The sequence below is a fragment of the Pseudophryne corroboree genome, chromosome 10, assembly GCF_028390025.1.
Source record: "Pseudophryne corroboree isolate aPseCor3 chromosome 10, aPseCor3.hap2, whole genome shotgun sequence".
In the NCBI taxonomy this organism is placed as follows: domain Eukaryota; kingdom Metazoa; phylum Chordata; class Amphibia; order Anura; family Myobatrachidae; genus Pseudophryne; species Pseudophryne corroboree.
Window position 1 is genome coordinate 231946028 of NC_086453.1, and position 24019 is coordinate 231970046.

Below are 24019 nucleotides of genomic sequence, written 5' to 3' on the forward strand. Positions count from 1 at the left end.
TGCTGCCTTTTTCTTACCGCTCCAGTAGGTGTTCTTAAGATGCAGACATTTCAGCTCACATTTAATCTTATTCCCTGTTACAGAGTGTGGGTCTGGTACTGCCGGCTCAGGGTCTGGTGAGGACAGCGAGTGTGAACAAGACCGGTGCAGGCGTTATGGAGGCTCCTGGGATGAAGACACTGAGGATGATCGCTGCGTCTGTGACTTCACGTGCCATGCTGTGCTTCGGAACCTGGTAAGCGTGGTGCATCATGCATACATTGCTCCATCCCTCCGTATGTCGGGAGGCATGTACCTTTAGTCACAACAAGCATCATTGGCTTTCAGCTGACTAACCCTACCCTAGGTTAGGCTAGTCAGTGTGAACCCCTGATGTTGACCTGGATCTAGAAATAAATCACTATGTTACTCATTCAAAGAGCGTATGTAACCAACAGTGATAGATATATATATATATATATATATATATATATATACATAATGCAAATGTGCTCCGGCACTCCGGTCCTCCCCCTCAGGGTGTATCTTGCTTCGGTGCCTTCCCCAGGGATGCTCTCCCTCACATGTACCGACAATAGAAATCAAAAGGCGGCACTCGAAGACTGTAGTAAACAGTGAAAAAACTGTATTTGTGCGGTCAACGTTTCGGGGACCACCTCCCCGTCTTCAGGACAAACAAATAGTGACAATAGTGAACTTTAAATACACACTTACCCCCCTCCTCTTTCTGATCTCCCCGCCAGCGACCGCCGTGGACACGCCAGCCGCACTTCCTGTCCGCGGCTCTGAATGCTTCTTTCTAACCGGAAGTGACGTCTCATTGTGGGCCGCGTGACCATGGCGACGCTGGGGGGGAAGAAGAAAAAGTGAACACTTAATCCCTAGTGCTTAAAATCAGATCATACAACATATATATAATTAAGAAACGGTAGCTTATTTTTTTAAAAGAAAGAAAACTCGCTCCGCTATCATGTCATCAATATGTATAGTTAAAAACAACATTTTTTGCAATCACTATTAAAACATTCAATGTGTTCCATCGTGAACACATTGAATGTTTTAATAGTGATTGCAAAAAATGTTGTTTTTAACTATACATATTGATGACATGATAGCGGAGCGAGTTTTCTTTCTTTTAAAAAAATAAGCTACCGTTTCTTAATTATATATATGTTGTATGATCTGATTTTAAGCACTAGGGATTAAGTGTTCACTTTTTCTTCTTCCCCCCCAGCGTCGCCATGGTCACGCGGCCCACAATGAGACGTCACTTCCGGTTAGAAAGAAGCATTCAGAGCCGCGGACAGGAAGTGCGGCTGGCGTGTCCACGGCGGTCGCTGGCGGGGAGATCAGAAAGAGGAGGGGGGTAAGTGTGTATTTAAAGTTCACTATTGTCACTATTTGTTTGTCCTGAAGACGGGGAGGTGGTCCCCGAAACGTTGACCGCACAAATACAGTTTTTTCACTGTTTACTACAGTCTTCGAGTGCCGCCTTTTGATTTCTATTGTCGGTATATATATACATATATATAGTATATGGGCAAATAGACCCTATGTGTCTGTATCAGTACTCATGAGAATGCAGTCTGTAAAGGAATTACAGACTAATGACTACTTCCCATTGATTTGTGGGCTCAAGCAATACACAGCCCATCAAGACAGCTTCTTCATCTGTGTATAGTTAATGATACGCTTTGAAGTGGACCTAAAAAGAGTACACATGCTTGGAAAATATCCCAGCTGTCTTCCTCCTACGTGGGGCAGCAAATGATGTTGACCTCTCCATTCTTTCCTGGCTGAACTTGGATGTAGAAGAAAGCCAGCAGCGCTTGAAATGAGTCACCATGAAGCAGTTTGGCCAGCCTTACCACTGGAATTCTCATTAGAGCAGGAGTGCAAAGTTACAGATGCGTCCTCATATATCAAGCCTCAATACGCCATGCAGAGGTAGATGCCTGGTGTGAGTGAGCCGCCAGGTCCCCTGCAACTCTGCTAGTGTCTTTTTGTTTTTTGCTGAAAATGTCTAGGATGCACCAGGAGACTTGTATATTGTGACTGAATCTGTATACAAAGCACAACGGAACTATATTGGGAAAAATCTGCGGCTGCTACATTGTAGCGCATTATATTCAGATTCAGAGACTCGGTTGTACATAGATATACAAGTGTCGCATATCAGCAAAGTCTCCTGGTGCGTCCTAGTCACTTCATGCTCAAACTAAGATACAGTTTCAGCCAACAAAAGACGCAAAAAGGACGCCGACGTCTCACTGGCGCACCTAGAGGGGCTGTTTGGTGTAACTGCAGCAAAGACGTATGAGAACACATCTGTAAGGTCAGTCAAGACACACCATGGTTGCTCTTAAGTATGGCATGGAGCGATCTCTTCTGTCTGAATTCATCAGAATAGAATGGACAGGAAGCACAGAAATACTCCACGTACGTGGTGTATAAAAATGCCGGTGGTCAGAATCCTGTCTGATCCTGGTGGGTATGCTAACCCTGGCCCTAGTCCTAACCCACCCCTCAGCCTAACCGTCTCCTCCTGCTGCCTAACCCTCCCCCTAGTGCCTAACCCTAACCCACCCCACCCTCAGCCTAACCGTCTCCTTCTGCAGCCTAACCCTAACCCTCCCCCTAGTGCCTAACCCTAACCCACCCTCAGCCTAACCGTCTCTTCCTGCAGCCTAACCCTAACCCTCCCCCTAGTGCCTAACCCACCCTCAGCCTAACCGTCTCCTCCTGTAGCCTAACCCTAACCCTCCCCCTAGTGCCTAACCGTCTCCTCCTGCAGCCTAACCCTAACCCTCCTCCTAGTGCCTAACCCTAACCCACCCCACCCTCAGCCTAACCGTCTCCTCCTGCAGCCTAACCCTCCCCCTAGTGCCTAACCCTAACCCTACAAGTAACCCTCCCCCCTAATACTTGCCATCGGGATCCATTGGCATTATGAACGTCGGGATTCGCTGCCAGGATTTTGACCATTGGGATCCTGACTAAATCTTCTTAAAGTGTATGAAGTAGTTGTATTGGTATGTAGTAGTTAGGAGTTAAGGGATGGGTGCACGGCACATTCACTTTGGCTCCTCTTCTGCTACAGGTTTGTGGTTCTGACGGCACAACGTATTCCAATGAGTGCGAGTTAAAGAAAACTCGGTGTGAAAGGCACCAGGACCTGTATGTGGCTGGACAAGGTCCCTGCCGAGGTGAGAACCAGGATAATAATACATTTCAGTTAGCATTAATCTCTTCCCTACTGGGAACTATTTTTTTCTCCTCCTTCATTTCCTCTGATCTGCGATAAAATCTCTGCCCATTTACAAGCCTTGCAGATTCCTCAGCGAAATCTCTTGGCACAGAATTCTCTGCAGGATTTGGATTATTGTCATACAGCTGACAAATGATGGTAAGCAGATGAGAGGCTTATGTGTGCGAGAAGTCTTTGAATATGGAATGGAGTATTTAACCCTGCACCAGCAAAAAGTCACGGGACACACTACGCACAAACTTCTCTTTCACCATTTAAATTTGACAAACACGTCTTCTTCAAACGAAAAATGAATATTTAAATATATTCACAGAGCTTGCTGTGTAGTTCCCGACCTTTCAGCATTAATTAGAGAAGGGCAGCAGAGCTGGCTGCTTTGTGGAGATGTGAAGTGCTGGCGATACCTGTTTTAAGCTCTGTTTTTGCTTCATCATCCCAAACTTTATTTTACATTTGCATTTTGCAGAATCTTTAGTGCATGAATACAGCTGAGGTGATGATAATTCATTCTGCTGCTTGGTGTAGTTGGGGTAATGCTAGGTTGTGTATTCAGTAACTTGGTAACTGTGTCAATAAATTGCTAGGTCAGAACCATCAGAAAGCAATATCCTCTGGTGACTATAGAATAGCTTGTGTTAATGGAAACATTTTACCATGGCACAGAGAATGTGTCTTGTACAAGTAATAGTGGGACAGATTTTTTTCGTCTCTTTTGAAGCAGCAGCATACAGTAACTAGAGCAGACTGCTAAATATGCATTTTCAGAGCTATGAATAGAATTATAATTTCCCTGCATAAGAAGCAAACCATTATCTGGTACCCATTGTACAATTTAAAGTAAAACCACCCTTACCATGAATGATCATATTTCCCCAATGGCTAGAGAATCTTGCAGGGTCCCTAGTGTGCAGAACCTGCCCGGGTGACTTGATTTGGCTATATAGCAGTGGTTTCCACACTGGGTGGCTTAGGGCACTTGCATGGTGCCCTGTGTTGGTAGTTCAGGAATATATCAAATTATTTATGGTCAATGTAACAGGCAAAACCAGTGCTTGTGGCTGCCAATCCTAAAATATGTGGACAAGCCGAAGCAAATCCTCACCCTCACCTCATAACTGAACCTAAGGATGACATATAAACACAAGTTACGCAAATTGACACTTTTTTCTGATTTTATCAATAGGAAACTTTTGTCCTAGGGGTGCCGTGAAAAAAAAAAGCTTGGGAACCACTGCCCTATAGCTTAAGATGGAGTACAGATGCACCTTTAATAAAAATAAATACTTGCAACTGTTGCTGTGTTTGAAAATCAGAGATGAGCAGTTTCTGTAGTACTTACCCACCTCATCCGGCAACAGAAGTCATCCCACTGTCAAAATCCATTAGATCACATTTATTCCCCATGCCAGAGTTCTTGTTTTAACAACTGAACCTGTTGACCATGTGGCTGATTAGCTATTCACATGTACAAGTAGATATAATATAAGTAATACTCCCACTCAGTGTATGTACTATGTAGATATATATATATACTGTATGTACTGACGAAAAAGCTATATTAAATTGCTTTGAAACGTTGTCCACACCGAGGACCCTTTTGCCTATTTGTGACAGTCGCTAGGAGTGCCGCACCAACCCGCTGTATGTATTCATTCCATGTGAGGGCACCCAGTGCTTTTGTAATTTTAATGGGAGAGCCGGACCTACCTGCTTTTTACTGTATTTAATGTATGTGTGTAATTATTTGTGTGTGTGTGTGTGTACAGTATATCTATGCCCACGTTTGTACACACACCCTCTTTGTCACTAAATATATGTGTATGTATCTTAATTGGGCTTCCAAACAGTTATTCTCAAGAGCTTTGTACTCCACAGTTATGTGTTTGCACAGATTGCATGCCAAACTACTCTCATTATAACAAGCAAGCTTGGCACCTCGTCATAGAGGTTTCATCAGTCTTCTCAGTCACACAAATGAATGGAAATTCACAAAGAGACCTCTACCAATAGTATTTCGACATGCAGCCTGGACTCACTGGGTGTATTTCTCCAGTTTGTTTTACATCTCAGTTTAAGGCCTGCTATGGGGCTTAATGTTACAGTGATGTCTCTATTTTAAAGAAATTATCTTGTTTTGTTCTCGTAGGGTTGTCTAGGTTCTATTTATCTCATAAGCCAGTTATTGGCTATATATTAAACAACACAAGAGCAGTTCCACATGGCACAAGCCATAATTTCAACACCTATGCTAATGCCCACAGCAGTAGCACTTAACGTATAACGCATATGCCTGGCAAATCATCATTGTAAATGCACTTTGAGTGGGATTAGTGGTAAACGCAAAGATTTGTCAAAGTTTGCACTTTTGTAATTGTGAAGAGTTTGGTAGATCGGGGGCATTTTTAATTAAATAACTAAAATAAACAAGTAATGAACTGGAATTTAGGGGCCTTCCCTGCTTGTGGAAAGCCACGCAGGTTTTTCTCACTGATTTTTCCACCTCCTCTGGGGTGGCTGAGATTGGGTCTTGTCCTACACTCTTAATGGGACACATTCCACACATTTCAGTTGCTGACAAATTAGTGCAGTCTGTATTTTTCAGGTTCAAAAATGAGCCTTACTGTTTTCATCTAGCTATATTTATGTCTACTGCAGAGATGACTGACACTTGCAGGAAATGTTTAACAGAATAACACTTATATAATAGCTCAACCGTTTATATACAATATCCACAAATATCCTGAGAAAAACCTCTGTCACACACTATATGAACTGATAAAATGTATATTATGGGGCAGATTTAACTACAAGTGATATTCTTGTTTACTCTCATTATGAATGCTAAACGGTGCTCCAGATAATCAGCACTTAACTGTCATTTATAAAACACATGACAGGAGCTGATTGGCTGGAGAATCATCTAACATTTGGAATGAGTGATAAATCTGCCTCTGTGTGTTTTGGAGGCACAGAGGAAGCATACTGAGGAACACTAAATAAATGGTGAATTTAAGATAAAAGTAGACATTTACAAGTGAACAATGCAAGAACTGACAACCATCACGGGCCAGATGGAATGGCTTGCGAGACGGCCGGAGCTCCGAGACTCCGGCCGAACTCGTACGTTTTTTAAAGCAGCAAATGTTTACAAGGCAAAACCAACCAGGTTTTGCCTTGTAAACGTTTGCTGCTTTAAAATTACATACGAGTTCGGCCGGAGTCTCGGAGCTCCGGCCGCCACGCAAGCCATTACACCCGGCCCCACATGTGTTACACACCTATCTGTACTATTGTAGAAAACCACAGTGGACGTTGTATCATGCGCAGTGCAGTGTTTCCAGCCTAGAATCCCTTCACCAACAACTGTGCTATTAAGTGAGATCAAAATCAGGAAAATACATTAACTAACTTATTCATCATCTGGATTTGATCTTGAATAATTTGTCAAAATGCTTATGAGACCTCCCCTTGTGTGAAGTTTTGGAATGATCTCTTGTTTTTTTCCCTTTGTTTTTCCTTTTATTTTTTTGGCTTTCAGTGATTTGGTTTTAGTTCCTTTGCCATTTTGTGCTTTTTGGATTTTTTAATTCTGATGTTCTATTTGTATTTTTGTCTATACCTTTCTTCTAGATACATTTTAAAATACTATGGGTAATACAGAAGTTATAGTATACCTAGCCACACATTGTACAGTGCAAAGTTCATCTATAATACATGGCTTTATTTCTTTCCATAACCTCAAGAGGCTGGAGGCCTCAGAGTTAGGCTGTTTAAGATTATATACACGATATTGATTCCTACGGAACTCTGTGAGCGCTAAAACTCCAACCAATTTACTACTTACAATGTCAGCCTTTCTCCAAGCTTTTGTGTTTATGCAAATAAGGCACCTACAATTATCATATGCTGAATACATAACTATGTTCCAAAATGTACAATGTAGCAATTGATATTCCTCACGATTGTTGTAAAACCTTTTTTTTCCATGCTTATTTCATACACAAAACACTTCAGTATATACATAATATAATTAATAAAGCATTTGCAAATTATTATTATTATCATTAACATTTATTTATAGAGCACCACAAAGTTCTGTAGCTCTGTACAGAGCAGTGATTCAAACAAGGTAGACCTAAATCCTAAAGGAATACGCAGACGCTGTGTAAGTAAATTTTAATAAATAAACCAATTACATACGTATACCTAATGGTATAGATACATGAACTATAGAGAGGGAGTGCCCTGCTCATGAGCACCCACATATTAGGAGTGAACTATGGGCGGCCTGACCCCTAAATCCGCGCTTGGGGGTGAAGGTACTAAAGAGACACAAAGTGGGTAAGGGAGGCCAGGGCATAGTCTGATCTAGACAGCTGACCCTGCTGGAAAGGAGTCAAATGAGGTCAGGACCAAAACAGGGTGATAAACACCCTCTGCACATGTGATGTCACAACGAGGGTGCAGTTCCACTGGAACATGGAACATCTTAAGGATGCACCAGTGTTACGATTCCTGTACTCCAGACTGGAGAAGATCTTATGGCAGAGATCTGAGTACAGGAATGAAATACAGGTTGTGGGAGCTGGAGAGCCTAGTAACCCCTGGCGCCCTAACTCCGTTGTCTCGCCCGTGTTATCAGAAATCCCCTGCGAGACTATGGTTGCTTGAGCCCATGGCAGCCGCGTTCGAAGGGCGGATTATGTCTGCCCAACCCCGATGCCCCCGCAGGTCTTAATGGGAGACAAGGGGAAGTCCGAGACAGGGAGATAACAAGGGGCCCTCTGACTAAGCAACCAAGCCAGGGGTTACAAGCTAACTTAACTAAATCAAAAGGTATGTGCGGACTAGCCGCCAGGGAAAAGGACAACCAAGGATCCACGGATCCGACACTCCTATCCGGCACCGCTGGACACCAGAGTGGATCTTGTGGAAGCGGAATCCTCCGCAAAGCTCCAGAACTCAAAATAAACACAATAATAAATAGTAGCGGACAAGCCGCAACACACGGCTGCGCCGCGACTCACGAACACCACCAGATGTTAAAGGTGCTCGGTCAGACTCCAGGAACAGATGGTAACTTCCGAGTACTGGATCACTGAGAACAGGAACAAACGAACAGACCGGGACTGGGAACTCTCTCTGCAGCAGAATCAGGCAAACAGGAAGCTATCACCGGCGTCTGTGAGGAGTCCTGGGAGTGCTTTTAACAGAGAGTCTTCCAATCAGCTGTTTGGAGGCTGATTGGATTAAATGCCATGCAGCTGACAAGCTGCATGGCCAGGGAAACAGATGAGTGATAATTACAACATGCCGTGCAGCTGCATGCTACACAGCCAGGAAACCAGTGATGATATAAACTTAGACCCAGCAACGGGGAACACGATCCGACAGTGGCGTCCCCGTTGCTAGGCGCCGGCCGCACTGACGAGCGGACCCTCGGCGCCTAACAGTACCCCCCCCTTGAGGAGGGGTCAAGGAACCCCTAAATCCGGGTTTCTGAGGAAATTCTTGAAAAAATGCCCTTTTGAGCCTTGGGGCATGAAGGTCCTCATCTAGGACCCACGACCTTTCCTCAGGACCATAACCTTTCCAATGCACCAAAAAATAAAGCCGACCCCGGGACAGCTTGGAATCGAGAACCTTCTCAACCACGAACTCCTGCTGACCCTGTACATTAACTGGTGATCTCCCCTGAGGTTTTTTACGAGGAAATCTGCTAGATGAAACATATGGTTTGAGCAAAGAGCAATGGAAGGTATTTCCGATTCGTAACGTTTTTGGTAGCTGTAACCGGAAAGCAACTGGATTGACTTTTTTGATAATGAGAAATGGTCCAATAAATCTAGGACCCAATCTGGCTGAGGTTTGTCGAAGTTTGATATTGCGAGTCGACAGCCACACCCTGTCTCCTACTCTAAAAGTGCACGGCCGCCGGAACCTGTCCGAAAAATCTTTTTCCTTGAAAGCTGCTTTTCTGAGAGCTATGTGCACTTTTTTCCAAATAAGTTTAAGATGAGAGGTCAGGGCCAGAGAGGAGACAGAGGAATGTTGGAAAAATGAATTAGCTCTGGGGTGGAAACCAAAAACTGCAAAAAATGGAGACACATTGGTGGAGGAATGACAGGCATTATTATAAGCAAACTCTGCCAATGGAAGAAACTCAGACCAGTCATTTTGGAGTTTGGCCGAGTACAAACGCAAATATTGTTTTAAGGATTGGTTCACTCGCTCAGTCTGTCCATTTGATTGTGGATGATAACTGGAGGTTAATGATAATTTCATTTTTAACGAAGCACAAAAAGACTTCCAAAACTGTGCAATGAATTGTGGACCCCTGTCAGAAACAATATCAGTGGGTAACCCATGGAGTCTGAAAACATGACGGAGGAACAAGACTGCCAATCCCTGGGCAGATGGCAATCGGGGAAGACCAATAAAATGAGCCATCTTACTAAAACGGTCCACTACCACCCATATGACTGTGCATCCAGCTGACAGAGGGAGATCCACCACAAAATCCATGGAGATATGCGACCATGGTCTAAGAGGAACATTCAATGGCATAAGTTGACCAATAGGCAAAGAACGGGGAACTTTATGCTGTGCACAGACCTGACACGAAAAAACAAACTCTTTAATGTCTTTAGAAAGACCAGGCCACCACACTGAGCGGGATACCAATTCAAAAGTTTTAGCGACTCCCAGATGCCCTGCAACTTTGCTATCATGAAATTCCTCCAAAACAGTTGCTCTCAAAAACTCAGGAACAAAAAGACGACCAGCAGGAGTATTTCCCGGAGCTTGATGTTGAAGCAGCTTCAATTGAGAAAAAACATCCTGTGTGAGACCTGCCTGAATGACTGAAGGCGGAAGTATGAGAGTAACAGGACTGTTGTCTTGAGCGGGAAGAAAACTGCGTGAGAGGGCATCTGCCTTGGTATTCTTGGAACCAGGTCTGAAGGTGATAATGAATTTGAAACGAGTGAAAAATAAAGCCCAACGAGCCTGTCGGGCATTCAGTCGCTTAGCTGATTCAATGTATTGAAGATTTTTGTGATCTGTCAAAACAGAAATGGTATGGGTCGCTCCTTCAAGCCAATGTCTCCACTCCTCAAAAGCCCATTTAATAGCCAGCAACTCCCGATTACCAACATCGTAGTTGGATTCAGCAGATGAGAATTTCCTGGACATAAAGGCACAAGGATGTAACTCAAGGGAATCTGGATCCTTCTGAGAAAGGATAGTCCCTACACCAACCTCCGAGGCATCTACCTCAACGATGAAAGGCAATTCTGGGTTGGGATGTCTAAGGACAGGGGCTGAGACAAAGGCTTGTTTCAAGGCCTGAAAAGATACTTTAGCTTCACATGACCAATTGGTAGGATCTGCTCCCTTCTTAGTGAGTGCCACAATGGGAGCAACTATGTCAGAGAAAGAGTGAATAAACCTTCTGTAGTAGTTCGCAAACCCTAAAAAGCGCTGAATTGCTTTTAAGTTGGTGGGTTGCGCCCAACTCAGGATGGCTTGGAGCTTCTTAGGTTCCATTCGGAATCCCCGAGGGGAAATAATGTACCCTAAAAAGGATACCTCCGTGACGTGCAATTCACACTTCTCCGGTTTGGCATACAAGTGATTTTCACGTAATTTCTTAAGTACCTGACGCACCTGGGTAACATGTTGTTCTATAGAGTCAGAATAAATCAAAATGTCGTCTAAATAGACCACAACGAATCTTCCCAGAAACTCACGGAGCACATCATTAATGAGATCCTGAAAGACTGCCGGAGCGTTAGATAGGCCGAAAGGCATGACCAGATACTCATAGTGACCTGATTGAGTACTGAATGCCGTTTTCCACTCATCCCCCGATCTGATTCTAATGAGATTATATGCTCCTCTCAGGTCAATCTTGGAAAAAATAACAGCCGAACGTAGCTGATCAAAGAGGACAGAGATCAGAGGCAGAGGGTAAGTATTCTTTACTGAGATTTTATTCAGGGCTCGAAAGTCAATGCAGGGTCTGAGGGAACCATCCTTCTTCTCTACGAAGAAAAAACCTGCACTTAAAGGGGATTTAGATGGCCTGATAAACCCTTTCTCAAGACTTTCTTTCACATACTCATTCATGGCCACAGTTTCAGGACCAGACAATGCATATAACCTTCCTTTAGGCAACGTGGCACCAGGAATTAACTCAATGGTACAATCATAAGGCCTATGGGGAGGCAAAATATCCGCAGTGCCCTTGGAAAACACATCCAAAAAATCTTGGTACTCTCCAGGAATATGTGCGGACCTGGCAGCAGCTACTCGGATAGGAAGTGTAATACATTCTTTATCACAGATGGTACTCCATTGTAGAATCTCCCCAGACTGCCAATCTATGATGGGATTATGAAAGGCCAGCCAAGGGTGACCCAGAACCACAGGAACTGCTGGACAATGGGTAAGAAAAAACTCAATCTTTTCAGAATGTTGAGCTCCCACCGAGAGCAAAACAGGAGGTGTACATAGAGAAATAACCCCATTGGATAAGGGACTCCCATCTAAACCATGCATGGTGATACACCTACTTAAGGTTAACTGAGGAATACCTAAGGCCTTGGCCCATGTTAAGTCCATAAAGTTTCCTGCAGCTCCACTGTCCACAAAAGCAGAGACCGAGGAACAGAGGCTGTCATAAGAAACTTTAGCAGGAACCAATAGTGAATTATTTGAGGAGATGAGCTGTAGACCAAAGTGAACCCCCTCACTATTCACTTGGTCAGGAAGTTTCCCGACTTGTTTGGGCAACTACGGGCAAAATGTCCCTTACCTCCGCAGTACAAACACAGACCAGAATTTTGCCTCCTGGTTCTTTCTTCCGGAGACAATTTGGAGAGACCAATCTGCATAGGCTCCTCCATGTCTATCGGAACGGAAGAAACACAGGGAAAAGAAACTACAGATGCCCCTTTCTCAGTCCTCCGCTCTCTGAGCCGACGATCTATTTTAATAGAGAGCTCCATGAGTTTATCAAGGTTCTCAGGAGCGGGATACTGAAGGAGGCTGTCTTTTATAGATTCAGATAAGCCGAGGCGAAACTGACTGCGCAGGGCAGGATCATTCCAGCCACAGTCGTTCGACCAACGGCGAAACTCCGTACAATAATTCTCTGCAGGATTCCTACCCTGTCTTAGAGCACGCAACTGACTTTCTGCGGATGCCTCTCTATCAGGGTCGTCATACAATAGCCCTAAAGATTTCAAAAAAGCGTCTACAGACGATAAGGCCGGATCGTCTGTCTTTAAACCAAAAGCCCAGGTCTGAGGATCCCCCTGAAGCAGAGAAATTATAATTCCAACCCGCTGAGCCTCCGTACCTGAGGAAACTGGTCTTAAACGAAAATACAGTTTACAAGACTCTTTAAAATTAAAAAACTGTTTTCTATCCCCAGAAAAACGGTCAGGCAGATGCATTTTTGGTTCAGGGATGACCCTCGGGGAAGTCCGTAACAGATCTTCCTGTGAGCTCACCCGGAGGGACAGATCCTGAACCATCTGGGTAAGTTCCTGAATCTGACTAACCAAAAACTGGCCAGGATTTGGCCCAACACCGGTGGGATTCATGAGGCCGACAAAATTCTCCCTACTGGATAAGTGAAAAAATTAACTCCTGTTGAAATTTTTTCTTTTGTCGGGCCGGTGATAATGTTACGATTCCTGTACTCCAGACTGGAGAAGATCTTATGGCAGAGATCTGAGTACAGGAATGAAATACAGGTTGTGGGAGCTGGAGAGCCTAGTAACCCCTGGCGCCCTAACTCCGTTGTCTCGCCCGTGTTATCAGAAATCCCCTGCGAGACTATGGTTGCTTGAGCCCATGGCAGCCGCGTTCGAAGGGCGGATTATGTCTGCCCAACCCCGATGCCCCCGCAGGTCTTAATGGGAGACAAGGGGAAGTCCGAGACAGGGAGATAACAAGGGGCCCTCTGACTAAGCAACCAAGCCAGGGGTTACAAGCTAACTTAACTAAATCAAAAGGTATGTGCGGACTAGCCGCCAGGGAAAAGGACAACCAAGGATCCACGGATCCGACACTCCTATCCGGCACCGCTGGACACCAGAGTGGATCTTGTGGAAGCGGAATCCTCCGCAAAGCTCCAGAACTCAAAATAAACACAATAATAAATAGTAGCGGACAAGCCGCAACACACGGCTGCGCCGCGACTCACGAACACCACCAGATGTTAAAGGTGCTCGGTCAGACTCCAGGAACAGATGGTAACTTCCGAGTACTGGATCACTGAGAACAGGAACAAACGAACAGACCGGGACTGGGAACTCTCTCTGCAGCAGAATCAGGCAAACAGGAAGCTATCACCGGCGTCTGTGAGGAGTCCTGGGAGTGCTTTTAACAGAGAGTCTTCCAATCAGCTGTTTGGAGGCTGATTGGATTAAATGCCATGCAGCTGACAAGCTGCATGGCCAGGGAAACAGATGAGTGATAATTACAACATGCCGTGCAGCTGCATGCTACACAGCCAGGAAACCAGTGATGATATAAACTTAGACCCAGCAACGGGGAACACGATCCGACAGTGGCGTCCCCGTTGCTAGGCGCCGGCCGCACTGACGAGCGGACCCTCGGCGCCTAACAACCAGGTGGTTCTGCTGCAGTTTGCCATTCCAGGAACCCTGGCCAATGTCCTTAGGAGCAATATCCTGACCAATATCGTTAGGAGCTTAACAGATATTCATGAGGCACTGGTTCCTATTGAATTGATTCAGTCGCACCTTCCAGAAATGGTTACATGCACTGTTCACTTTCACATAAGTATCCAGCCTTTATCTGTCATGAAGGAATCCAATGCTAACGTGAATCCTATATATGAGCTATATTTTCTTAAGGGATTGATTTGTGAAAAATTACTTCACAGAAAGGGTAGTGGATAAATGGAATAGCCTCCCATCAGAGGTGGTAGAGGCTAAGACTGTAGAGCAATTTAAATAGATAGACATATGAATATCCTTACAAAGAATTAAGGTTCAAAAAGGGTTGAGATTACCTAAAGGATAGAAAAAGGAGCAGACTAGATGGTTTATATCTGCAGTCAAATTCTATATTTCTATGTAACTTTATATCATACATTTTATTTTTGGCTTTCTCTGTCTATAATCTACTGTTTTCTTCCTGTTACCAGACAAGCACCTCAGTCTCTTGGAGGGTAATTGTGACTGAGTGAAATTGCTGCCGCTCCATCATTTTAATGTGAAAATATGCTTTGTGTACTTTGCCATGTTGAATGCCAAGCATTCTAAGTTTTGTCACATAGATCTGCCATGGAGAATGAAATGAGCCCTGAGAGCGGATTATTACAAGGAAATGTAACTCCTGTGGTGCTTTCAACCTCAATGCCCTCATCCCTCTGCTTTTTTTTCCTTTTCTCTGACAGCTACCTCCACTAGCACTCCTCCCATGGTCCCACACTGTAGTCACACGGTATACGGCTGCTGTCCTGACAATGTCACCGCTGCCCTTGGTGTAGGCCTGGCGGGATGCCCAAGTAAGATGCACTTCTATTTGTTCTTTGTTTGATAATGTTACTTAGCACCCTGCTAATGGATTCTTTCCTATCACACACCAAATTCTACTGCAGCAAGGTTACAATATTACTCTTTATTAATAGTTAAAGCAAAAAGTTGCATAAATGTAAATATTTCTGGGAACACATTGACTTGTGATATGGCACGGACAGTCTCAGGAATATGTTGGAACCCTTTTAGCTAAATGACAGCGTTTATTAATTATTTCCTTGACAGGGTTGCACAGAGTTCTCTCAGTAAATACCGGCCATTGTCTTAGGCACCGGGAGGTAAGAAAAGTCTGAAGGAGACGCAGTGGCCGCTGACATAGATGGTACATTGTACTGGCTGAGTTCATTCTACAGCTCTGACTGCTTCTGCACCGTTCAAACCTCTCCCGCTAATCACTGTCACAGCCGTCACAGGCATTTACTGCAAGCAGTCCGCCATTTTATTAGCAGATAGTGAAACGATCCAGCATTTTAATATTATTTCATCCAAGTACCATATTTTTTAAGTTATATTTTAATACAAACAATATTTTTGAAGCACAAATCAATAAAATCATTAGAACTGCAGAATTCCAAACTTAAAATCGACAACCCCCTTATAACTCATTAGTGACCTGTACGTATAGTAAATAGAAGAGGGATACCGGCTGTTACATCAATCAGAGAGCAGGCAAAGTCCCGAAGAAGGCATTCTGTCCATATTGCTTCATTGGAACTGGTTCTGGGATACCCTTTATTTATGGGGCAGGATTGATGAATCCGAAACGTACTCCCAGGTTTGATCTGCGTTCTGGGCAAAGAAAGTTAACGCTTGTTTTACAATAGATGAAAATATGCTTTTGTTTCATTCTAAATGCAAATTGTTTAACTGGTAATGATGTGTGCTCCTAGCTCTTATCACAGGCAACTGTTTAATTTCAATATTTGTGCATTTTAAGGAAGAATTTTGATAGCTCTTGTACATTTACTCATCTATCTTGTGTGGGCTGATTGATGTTCCACTGAAGTCACAGATGGCCGTGCCAGCTCACATTAGCTGTATAGACGTGTTCCTGCACAAATAAAAGTCACTAGTAAATGAAGAAATCTTTCTGTTCCTCACAATCCTCACCCACAGAAGCAATCTTTAAATGTCAGCCAATGTACCTAGCACCTGCTATGGCAGCTTTGGACAGTCGCTATCTCCCGTCCCTGCTTTTGCAGGGAGAACTGCATTACAAGCCTAATTCGTCTATTTCTCTGTCCTCTGGAGATGGCTTGCTTTTGTTTCTGTTGGATCGGGCTATGAATGGAGATGTATACTTCCTCTATAACCTGTTCCCACCAGCCATCTGAAGATTAATCCACTCATCCGGAAGTCGCAGTGAATCCCAGAAATTCATCTTGTCACTTTTTTTTTTTAATCTCCTCCACACCTTCACAGATGGAAATGGCTGCGTCCCGTGCCAGCTGTTCCACAGGCCCATGTTGTCACCTGCTGTGTTACTGTGCTTTGTTATTAATAGCAGTGATCTGCATGCAGAAAATACACAATGACATATTGCTCACCGCGCTGTCAGCGTAGCTTTCAACTGATTAACCCCTTTCTTATAAGAAGAATTCATATCCTCCCATGAATCACAGGCAGGATCTGACAGCACGGGTGCTGAATAAGTCATCACTTTGCTTGTAGGTGATGGCGTTTGAAGGCATTGCTGGCAAATTGTCTGCTCTTAGGGAAATATTTGCTCATTGGCTGGGCCACTTGCTGTGATAAATAACCAGATTAACTAAACAGAAACAGGAGGCGACGGCGCAGTTTGTTGTTCTCGTGACGTCTGTTGCTGATAGTGACTTGCTTGGTATTTAGCACAATTGGGTGTAGTGTAAACAATCATGATACAGATTTGTTTCCTAATGATTCCGAAAGGGGTTTGGTATGGTGGCATTAAATGTCTAGCTGTTAGTGGACGAGCAGTTCCACAAGGTTAAATAACACAGCGTTAAATCACCTCTGATATGGTATTATAAGAATCTCAACACTGCTGAGACTTGTGACCTTTTATTACTGACCTTCGCGCAAGCAGAGACAATGAGAGGCTGGCAGCAGAGTGCAACATATGGAACTACTTCAAATATTTAATGTCCCACTACGTAAAGCATAACTTTCTGTGTCCTCTTACCTTTGCCTGCCAGCTGGATGTTCGGTTTGCCAGTGAAATGGATAATTAAAATGACATGAACGTCGTACAGGTCAATGACACAGATTCATTCTGCTTTTCGCAGGCAGCTGCCAGTGTAACCTGCACGGCTCCTATGGGGGAACATGTGACCCTACCACCGGCCAGTGCTCTTGTAAGCCCGGCGTAGGAGGACTGAAGTGTGACCGGTGTGAGCCTGGTTTTTGGAACTTCCGAGGCATCGTGACCGACAAGAAGAGCGGCTGTACCCGTGAGTGTTTTAGAGGAAAAGGAATAGCAGATGATTCTATAAATTGCACTGTTAATCTTTTTGGTTTGCATTATGAACACTGTGCAGGTTTAAGACCTGCAGAGCTGATACAGAGAGAGACAGGAACAGCTCAGTGTTTTATTCTCCATAGTTTTCAATCAGATATTTGCTCTGAGCATTATTGCTCTAAAGCATAAATCAGTTTTATTACAAAAAATTAAAAGCACACCATGATATCAGACCATTTTATTACCCTCTGTTGTCAATGTTTAAATATAACTTCATTTAAAAGTTCTAGACGTGTTTACTACAAAGCACAATTGTCTGTTTGTCTAACTGGGCGGGGTTTTAGTCAGTCTCAATATTAGCATATTGGCAGCAGCACAGATTATTTAAGATTTACTGTAACACAATTTCCGTGTATCTTTGTGTAAACAAGATTGATGGGGGAAGGTCTAAGCCAACTCGTATCCAGGGCAGAATGGTATCGGTAAGAGGTTGTGATGTGCAGCTCCTGTCACATGGTGGCCGCAGGAAGATTCTGGTGTCAGAGCCATCACTATGACACAATGTTTATAAGGCAAACTTGTTGAACCTATTTCTGTTACTGTAAATATTTCAGTCCGGTAGTTATGTACTTACCTGCAGTGACTTGTGACGATTCACTTTGATTGGTCAAGTGCTAGGTAGACTAATGTAAGAAGTGAATCACTAGTTGTTTTGGGATACTGCACCATCCAAGTTTAAATCTAGGTTAGTAAATAATCCCAGTGTGTTTAGCAAACTCATGCTCCATTTGGAACGTTCTGGAGCCACAGCAGCCAGTGTCACAATCACTATCATCTCACCAGGTGAACATCTGAGCTTGTGATCTCTCAAAAAATGACTTGAGGTCGGTAATGCTCTCTTTCACTTTTCATGTCTATTTTACATTTCCATATAATACATTGCATTATAGTTTCACTGTAACAGCAATTATTTGACACAGACTTAATATTTTGAAATACTTTCCCTGAGTCTGCGAGTCCCACTGGATTGTGAGAGCCCGAGGCAAGGATTGATACCAGTGTATAAAGCTGAAGGCATGATACTGAATGACGCAGTGCAGAGTCAGACAGCATAACGATGGATAAATGAATGCGGGAGCTCACCTACACATAGTCACCATCAGTATCATTGGGGGCCATATCACATTCCACATTGCTGTATCAGATTCTATTGCTTGTCTGAACACTGGAATTAAAACAGTGGAGTAAAATAGACCCTGTGGAGCTCCGACTTAGCATCACTCTGCTGTCCAGGCGAGCATTGTGGGTCACATTCGCCCCACGGGCAGCTAGTTGTCAGTAATGTAATAGAAGCAGGGAGTATGATGGCTTGGCAGGATGACAGACACAGCTTAGCCAGGTAGAAGGGGATTCGCTGAGCAGTCATCACTATTTATCCGAGTAACATACATGATCCTGCCCTATCACATTGTTTAAATCGGAGTACTCCAGTGACGAGTCATGCTTCATTTAAAAGTTATGAAGTAAACAGCAGGCATTTCTGTGAATGAACAGTGCCTGCCAGTGGTCTGCAGGCTGCAAATATTGTCTTTGTAGCTGTCTGCACATAAAAACCCTCTATAGGTATAAATTCCCTCATTTACTTCCATTGTCATAAAAATGTAAATATTTTTCCCTTTTATGTTATCAGATTAGTTTGCTTGCTCCATTTCAGCCGAGATCGCACACTATAATCAACATTGTGCTGTTATACTAACTTTGGTTTCGTAGCTTGAAAAAGCAAGTTCAGTGGTGCTTTCCTCTAATGTTTAATTGAATGTGAAAGGGGAATCTAGCAAGCCAGTGATCAGTTGATGTATTTACCATGCCAGGTGTTCAGAGATGATATACGCTCTGCAGCGGTGACTCAGAGAAAATGATGTTGCATTCATGTCATGGCGGTCTTGCTCTTCTTCACATTTGTATCTTGTTATGTTTGGAAAACATCAAGAGATGTGCCTACAGTCACAGGGGTATATTCAATTAAAGTCTGATCCATTCCGACATGTATTTGTCGGAATGGATCCGACAACCCCTATTCAATCCCATCTTAATTCGACTTTTTCAAGTCGAATTTAGATGGGACGCAGAGGAGGAGAAGGGGGGCGAGCTGCGGGGAGACCAGCGGGGGACAGCCGGCGGGCATACAGGGAGATCAGCGCTACAGTAGCGCTGCAGCAGGATGTCACTCAGCCGTCCGACCTCACGGCAGCTTCCACCCGGCTCCAGCAGCGTGCTGGAGCCAGGTGGAAGCTGCCGTGAGGTCGGGCGGGTGAGTGACATCCTGCTGCAGCACTGCTGTAGCGCTGATCTCCCTGTATGCCCGCCGGCTGTCCCCACGTCTCCCTGCGGTTCCCCCCCTCTCGCCTCCTCTGGGTCCGCATCTCAGTCCGACATCATTTTGATGTCGGACTGAGACGGTCGAAAAGGGGGCCAAAACCTGTCGGTGTTGGTCTCGTTTTCGACACAAGCACGTGGATCGGCAGCTATTCCGCCAATCCACGTGCTTTTTGACAAGTCGAATTTATGGACTTGTCGAAAAATTTAGGGAAATATTGAATAGGTCAAATCAGGATTCGACCTAAAAAAGTCGAAAACTGCCATCTTTTCGACAGACTGCAGTTTTCGACTTCAATTGAATATACCCCATAGTGTCCTAGGACCCACCACCTACGGTGGCGTGAAACAGTTTATACCTGATTTTTTTTTTCTATTTGTGCATTTTTGTCACAATTCATTGTTTCAGATCTTCAAACAAAATTGAATATAAGACAACGAGAACTTGAGTAGGCACAAAATACAGATTTTAATTGATTTCATTTATTGAAGGAATAAAGTTATCCAACACCAACAGGCCCAGTGTGAAATAGTAATTGCCCCCTTAGTTACTCATTCAACCAATGAATCAACTTGAATAATCGAGATCAATTAGATGAGACACAATAGGCATGATTACTGCCAAACCAGCCCTGTTTAATCAAAACATGACTTAAATCGCACCTTTCCAGAAATGTGAACTTTGCTAAAAGGTCTCAACAAACAGCAAAGTATGCTGTGATCAAAAGTAGTTCCAGAAGAGATGAGAGAGAACATTATTGAAATATATCAGCCTGAAAAGTTTTACCAAAGCCATTTCTAATGCCCTGGGACTCGAGTAAACCACAGTGAGAGCTTATATTTCTAAATGGAGAAAACATGAAACAGCAGAACTCTTCCCAGGAGTGACTGGCCTACCAACTCATCCAGGAAGATACAAAAGAAGACCTTGTATACACCTCAGTTAAAGTTAGCATTCGTGATTCCATAAGAGAGAGCTGTGCAAAATGGTATACATGGGAGAGCTGCAAGGCAAAACTCAGAGCTAACCAAGAGGAACATAAAGGCTAGTCTCACATTTGGCAGGAAAAGCACATTGATAACTCCAAAGCGCCGTTTAATTAATTTTGCTGTCAGAAAATTGTGAGGGAGAATGTCCGGTCATCAGTTTGTGATCTGAAGCTCAAGTGCAATTGGATTATGCATAACGACAACGATTCAAAGACCAGGTCCACCTCTGACTGACTAACAAAAAAAACCACAATTAAGGTTTTGGAGAAGTCTAGTCAAATCTCTGACTTTAAGCCAATTGAGATCATGAGGCAGTTGCCAGTGTGACTGAATTAAAGCAAATATGGAAAGCAGAGTGGATCAAAATACCTCCACATTGATGTGAAGGATTGACCTCCAGTTATCGGAAGCGTTTGGCTTCAGTTGTTGCTGCTAAAGGTGGCACAACCAGTTATTAGGTTTAGGGACCATTTCATTTTTCACAATGGTGATCTAAATGTTAGATTGTAAGCTCGCAAGAGCTGGGACTTCTTTCCTCATGTGCCTTTCCTTTTCTTGCTTACACTATCTTATACTCCATACTCCCTTTGAAGGCTCCAAACCCCGGGTTTTCTATACCTGTCCTATATTGTCTTGAACTGTAAGTGCTGTTTTCTTGTTTGCTCATTTGATTATGTACTGTGTAGTGGGTGCCGCGGATCCATTGTGGCGCCATATAAGTATAATAATAATCTAATTCAATAAATGAAATGAGCATTTAAAGCTGTATTATGTGTTTACTCAGGTTGTCTTTGTCTTGTATTCAGTTTATATCTGAAAATATCTATGACACATGCAACGATAGAATAAATCTGTAGAAGGAAAATCTTTTTTCACTCCACTGTACTTGGGCTTTCAAAAATATCAAATTGTTAATAATAGTAATTCCCATCTTTTGCTTCTGTTTCACAGCATGCAACTGTGATCCGGTTGGCGCCGTGCGTGATGACTGCGAGCAGATGACTGGACTTTGCTCCTGTAAAACGGGCATCTCTGGCTTGAAATGCAGTCAGTGCCCGAACGGAAGAAAACCTGGCCTGAATGGCTGCGAACAGGGTAAATAACAGGATTGCTTTGGTGCTTTTGGATATGGTGACAGGGAAGTTCTAGTGGTATGTGGATGCTTGGCCATTTATACTTGTGATGAAGATGTGCGGCATGGAACCTGGCATTGCTTTATACTGTAATATAAAGTTTGCCTATTACTCTATTGGGACAGGATTATATTTATGAACCTTGTGAATGCTGCACAGCCTGATGGAGCTACACCCAGAAGCTTCTTTCACAGCTTTTGTATTGAGTGGTGCTCGAACAATAATAATAATTTTCCTTAGTCAGTTATTACAGCTGAATGAAAACGGATTTCAGCAAATGCAGAAACACAGTGAAATGAAATCGGATTACATTTTACAATTGATTGGCCCATATAGTTAGCTCATTGCCCTATCTGTCTTAAGTCAACATTTACAAGAGATATTCTTCTACATTTTGCTATTTTTAAAGAGGCCCTACATGCGTGCAGGTTCGTCTGCTGTGTATTCTATAGATCTATAGTACTGCATATAAGTCACTGTTTTTATGGCTTTTATCAGTACAGAGCTGCTGACGTCTGTACTGCTGTAAAACAGAAGCTGATAATGTTATTATGTGCTGTGTTTTTTTACAGTATATATATATATATATATATATATATATATATAATTTGTTGTGCTTTCCAAGATATCCGCTTGTTTTAGAGATGCTTTATCCAAAGGTTTTGGTTAGAAATAAGAACATAATAATTTGCCTCTATCAGAGAGTTGTCTATTTTCTCTAGATGTGTTCCGTAGTCTAGCTGTAAGCATAGCTTGCCTGCAGAGCTAACGTTATGATTTGTCCAATAATCAATAATACTATATCGCTTCCCGAAACCTTCATGTGTGCTAAATCCACACCCAATACTTCAGCCTGGAAGGTGGTGGCAGAGGTCTGTGGTCACTGAGGTCATAGGGGCTTATTCAGCAGTGGATGCTGAATGAGTAATTTCACAGCTTTCCGTTTTGTTTTCCTGATCTGCGCAGGAGCTGCACTGCACATGTGCAGAACAGGTCCCGCGATCTCGTTCCCGGTGCCCCAAAAGCCAGAGCATGATTGGCATGATGCTAGCATTTGAAGTCAGCATACGAGGAGAGTTGGACATGTTTTTTTGGGCGTGCTGAAGCCAGTTGCTGCATCCTCAGACACAGGTTTACTGGCTCTGTCAGCGTGACTTCACCAGCCATCCTGAGTACTCAGATGTCCGATGTTCAAGCAGATGATCCGATGCTGGATCCTTTTACGTAGCAGCAGATCACAGAAGCTGGCAGTGGGCATCTTCTTACTTAAGATGCCTCTTGGTGCTTTTACATATTTTAGCAGAGCCGCCCCGTATAAAGACTCAGCTGCTATGCAATATCGTCTATCTCTGAATCAGCCCCATAATCTCAAAAAATAAGAGAAAAACACAACCCCCGAGTTTTTATATGAAAGCCTGCAGAAGACTTAGAACTAAAGCTTCAATTCCCTTTTTCTCTTAAAGCCACATATACTTCTAGAGAATCCATAAGACAATATAACAGATATTAAATGTGTGATATATTCTGATGCTGCTGGTAAGGTAAAGTAAAATAGATGAATCAGGTTTGCTGTTGTTATACTTTCCTGTTTGCCAGTATATTTAGTAATGTTATGTGATGCAAGACACTGCACTACAATGAAGTGTGCAAGCCTATAGGTCTCATGTCATTAATGTATATACAGACATAAGCTGCCTTTACAGACAGCAGTCAGTTTGCCATATTTGGTATTTGCATCATATGGATACAGTCAACATTCCAGCAGTCGGGATCCCGCCAATCCGAAGACCATCAGCGGGATCCTAACAGCCAGAATCCTGACGGATCCTTGAAGTAAGTACTGAGGTTGAGGTTAGGGTTAGGCACCAGTTGGATGGTTAGGCTGCAGGGGTGAGGGAGGTTTAGGGTTAGGCTGTGGGAGGGGGAGGTTCGGGTTAGGCACCAGGGGGGGAGAGTTTGGCTGCAGAGGTGAGGGAGGTTAGGGTCAGGTACCAGGGGGAGGGTTAGGCTGCAGGGGTAGGGGAGATTAAGGTTAGGCTGTGAAAGGGGGAGGTTAGGGTTAGGCACTAGGGGGAGGGTTAGGCTGCAGGGGATGGGAAGGTAGGTTTAAATTGTGAGGGTGGGAGGATCTGTTAAGGTTAGGCTGCAGAAGGGGGATGTCAGGATTAAGCTGCTGGAGAGGTGAGTTAGGGGGAGGGTTAGAATACTCACCGTGATCCAACCGGATTCTGCCCAT

At 43.6% G+C, this 24019-nt stretch overlaps 1 protein-coding gene across 8 annotated transcripts in view; it reads left to right on the plus strand.

The window, feature by feature from the left end:
* AGRN (agrin) overlaps nucleotides 1–24019 on the plus strand; it is a 709575-nt gene that overhangs the window by 568170 nt on the left and 117386 nt on the right. For all 8 annotated transcript variants that reach the window (XM_063943138.1, XM_063943142.1, XM_063943139.1 and 5 more), the window contains 5 exons: nucleotides 84–235; nucleotides 3101–3206; nucleotides 14706–14816; nucleotides 17112–17276; nucleotides 21602–21745. In XM_063943138.1, the coding sequence (XP_063799208.1) occupies nucleotides 84–235; nucleotides 3101–3206; nucleotides 14706–14816; nucleotides 17112–17276; nucleotides 21602–21745 (678 nt within the window). The remainder of the gene's footprint in view (nucleotides 1–83; nucleotides 236–3100; nucleotides 3207–14705; nucleotides 14817–17111; nucleotides 17277–21601; nucleotides 21746–24019) is intronic.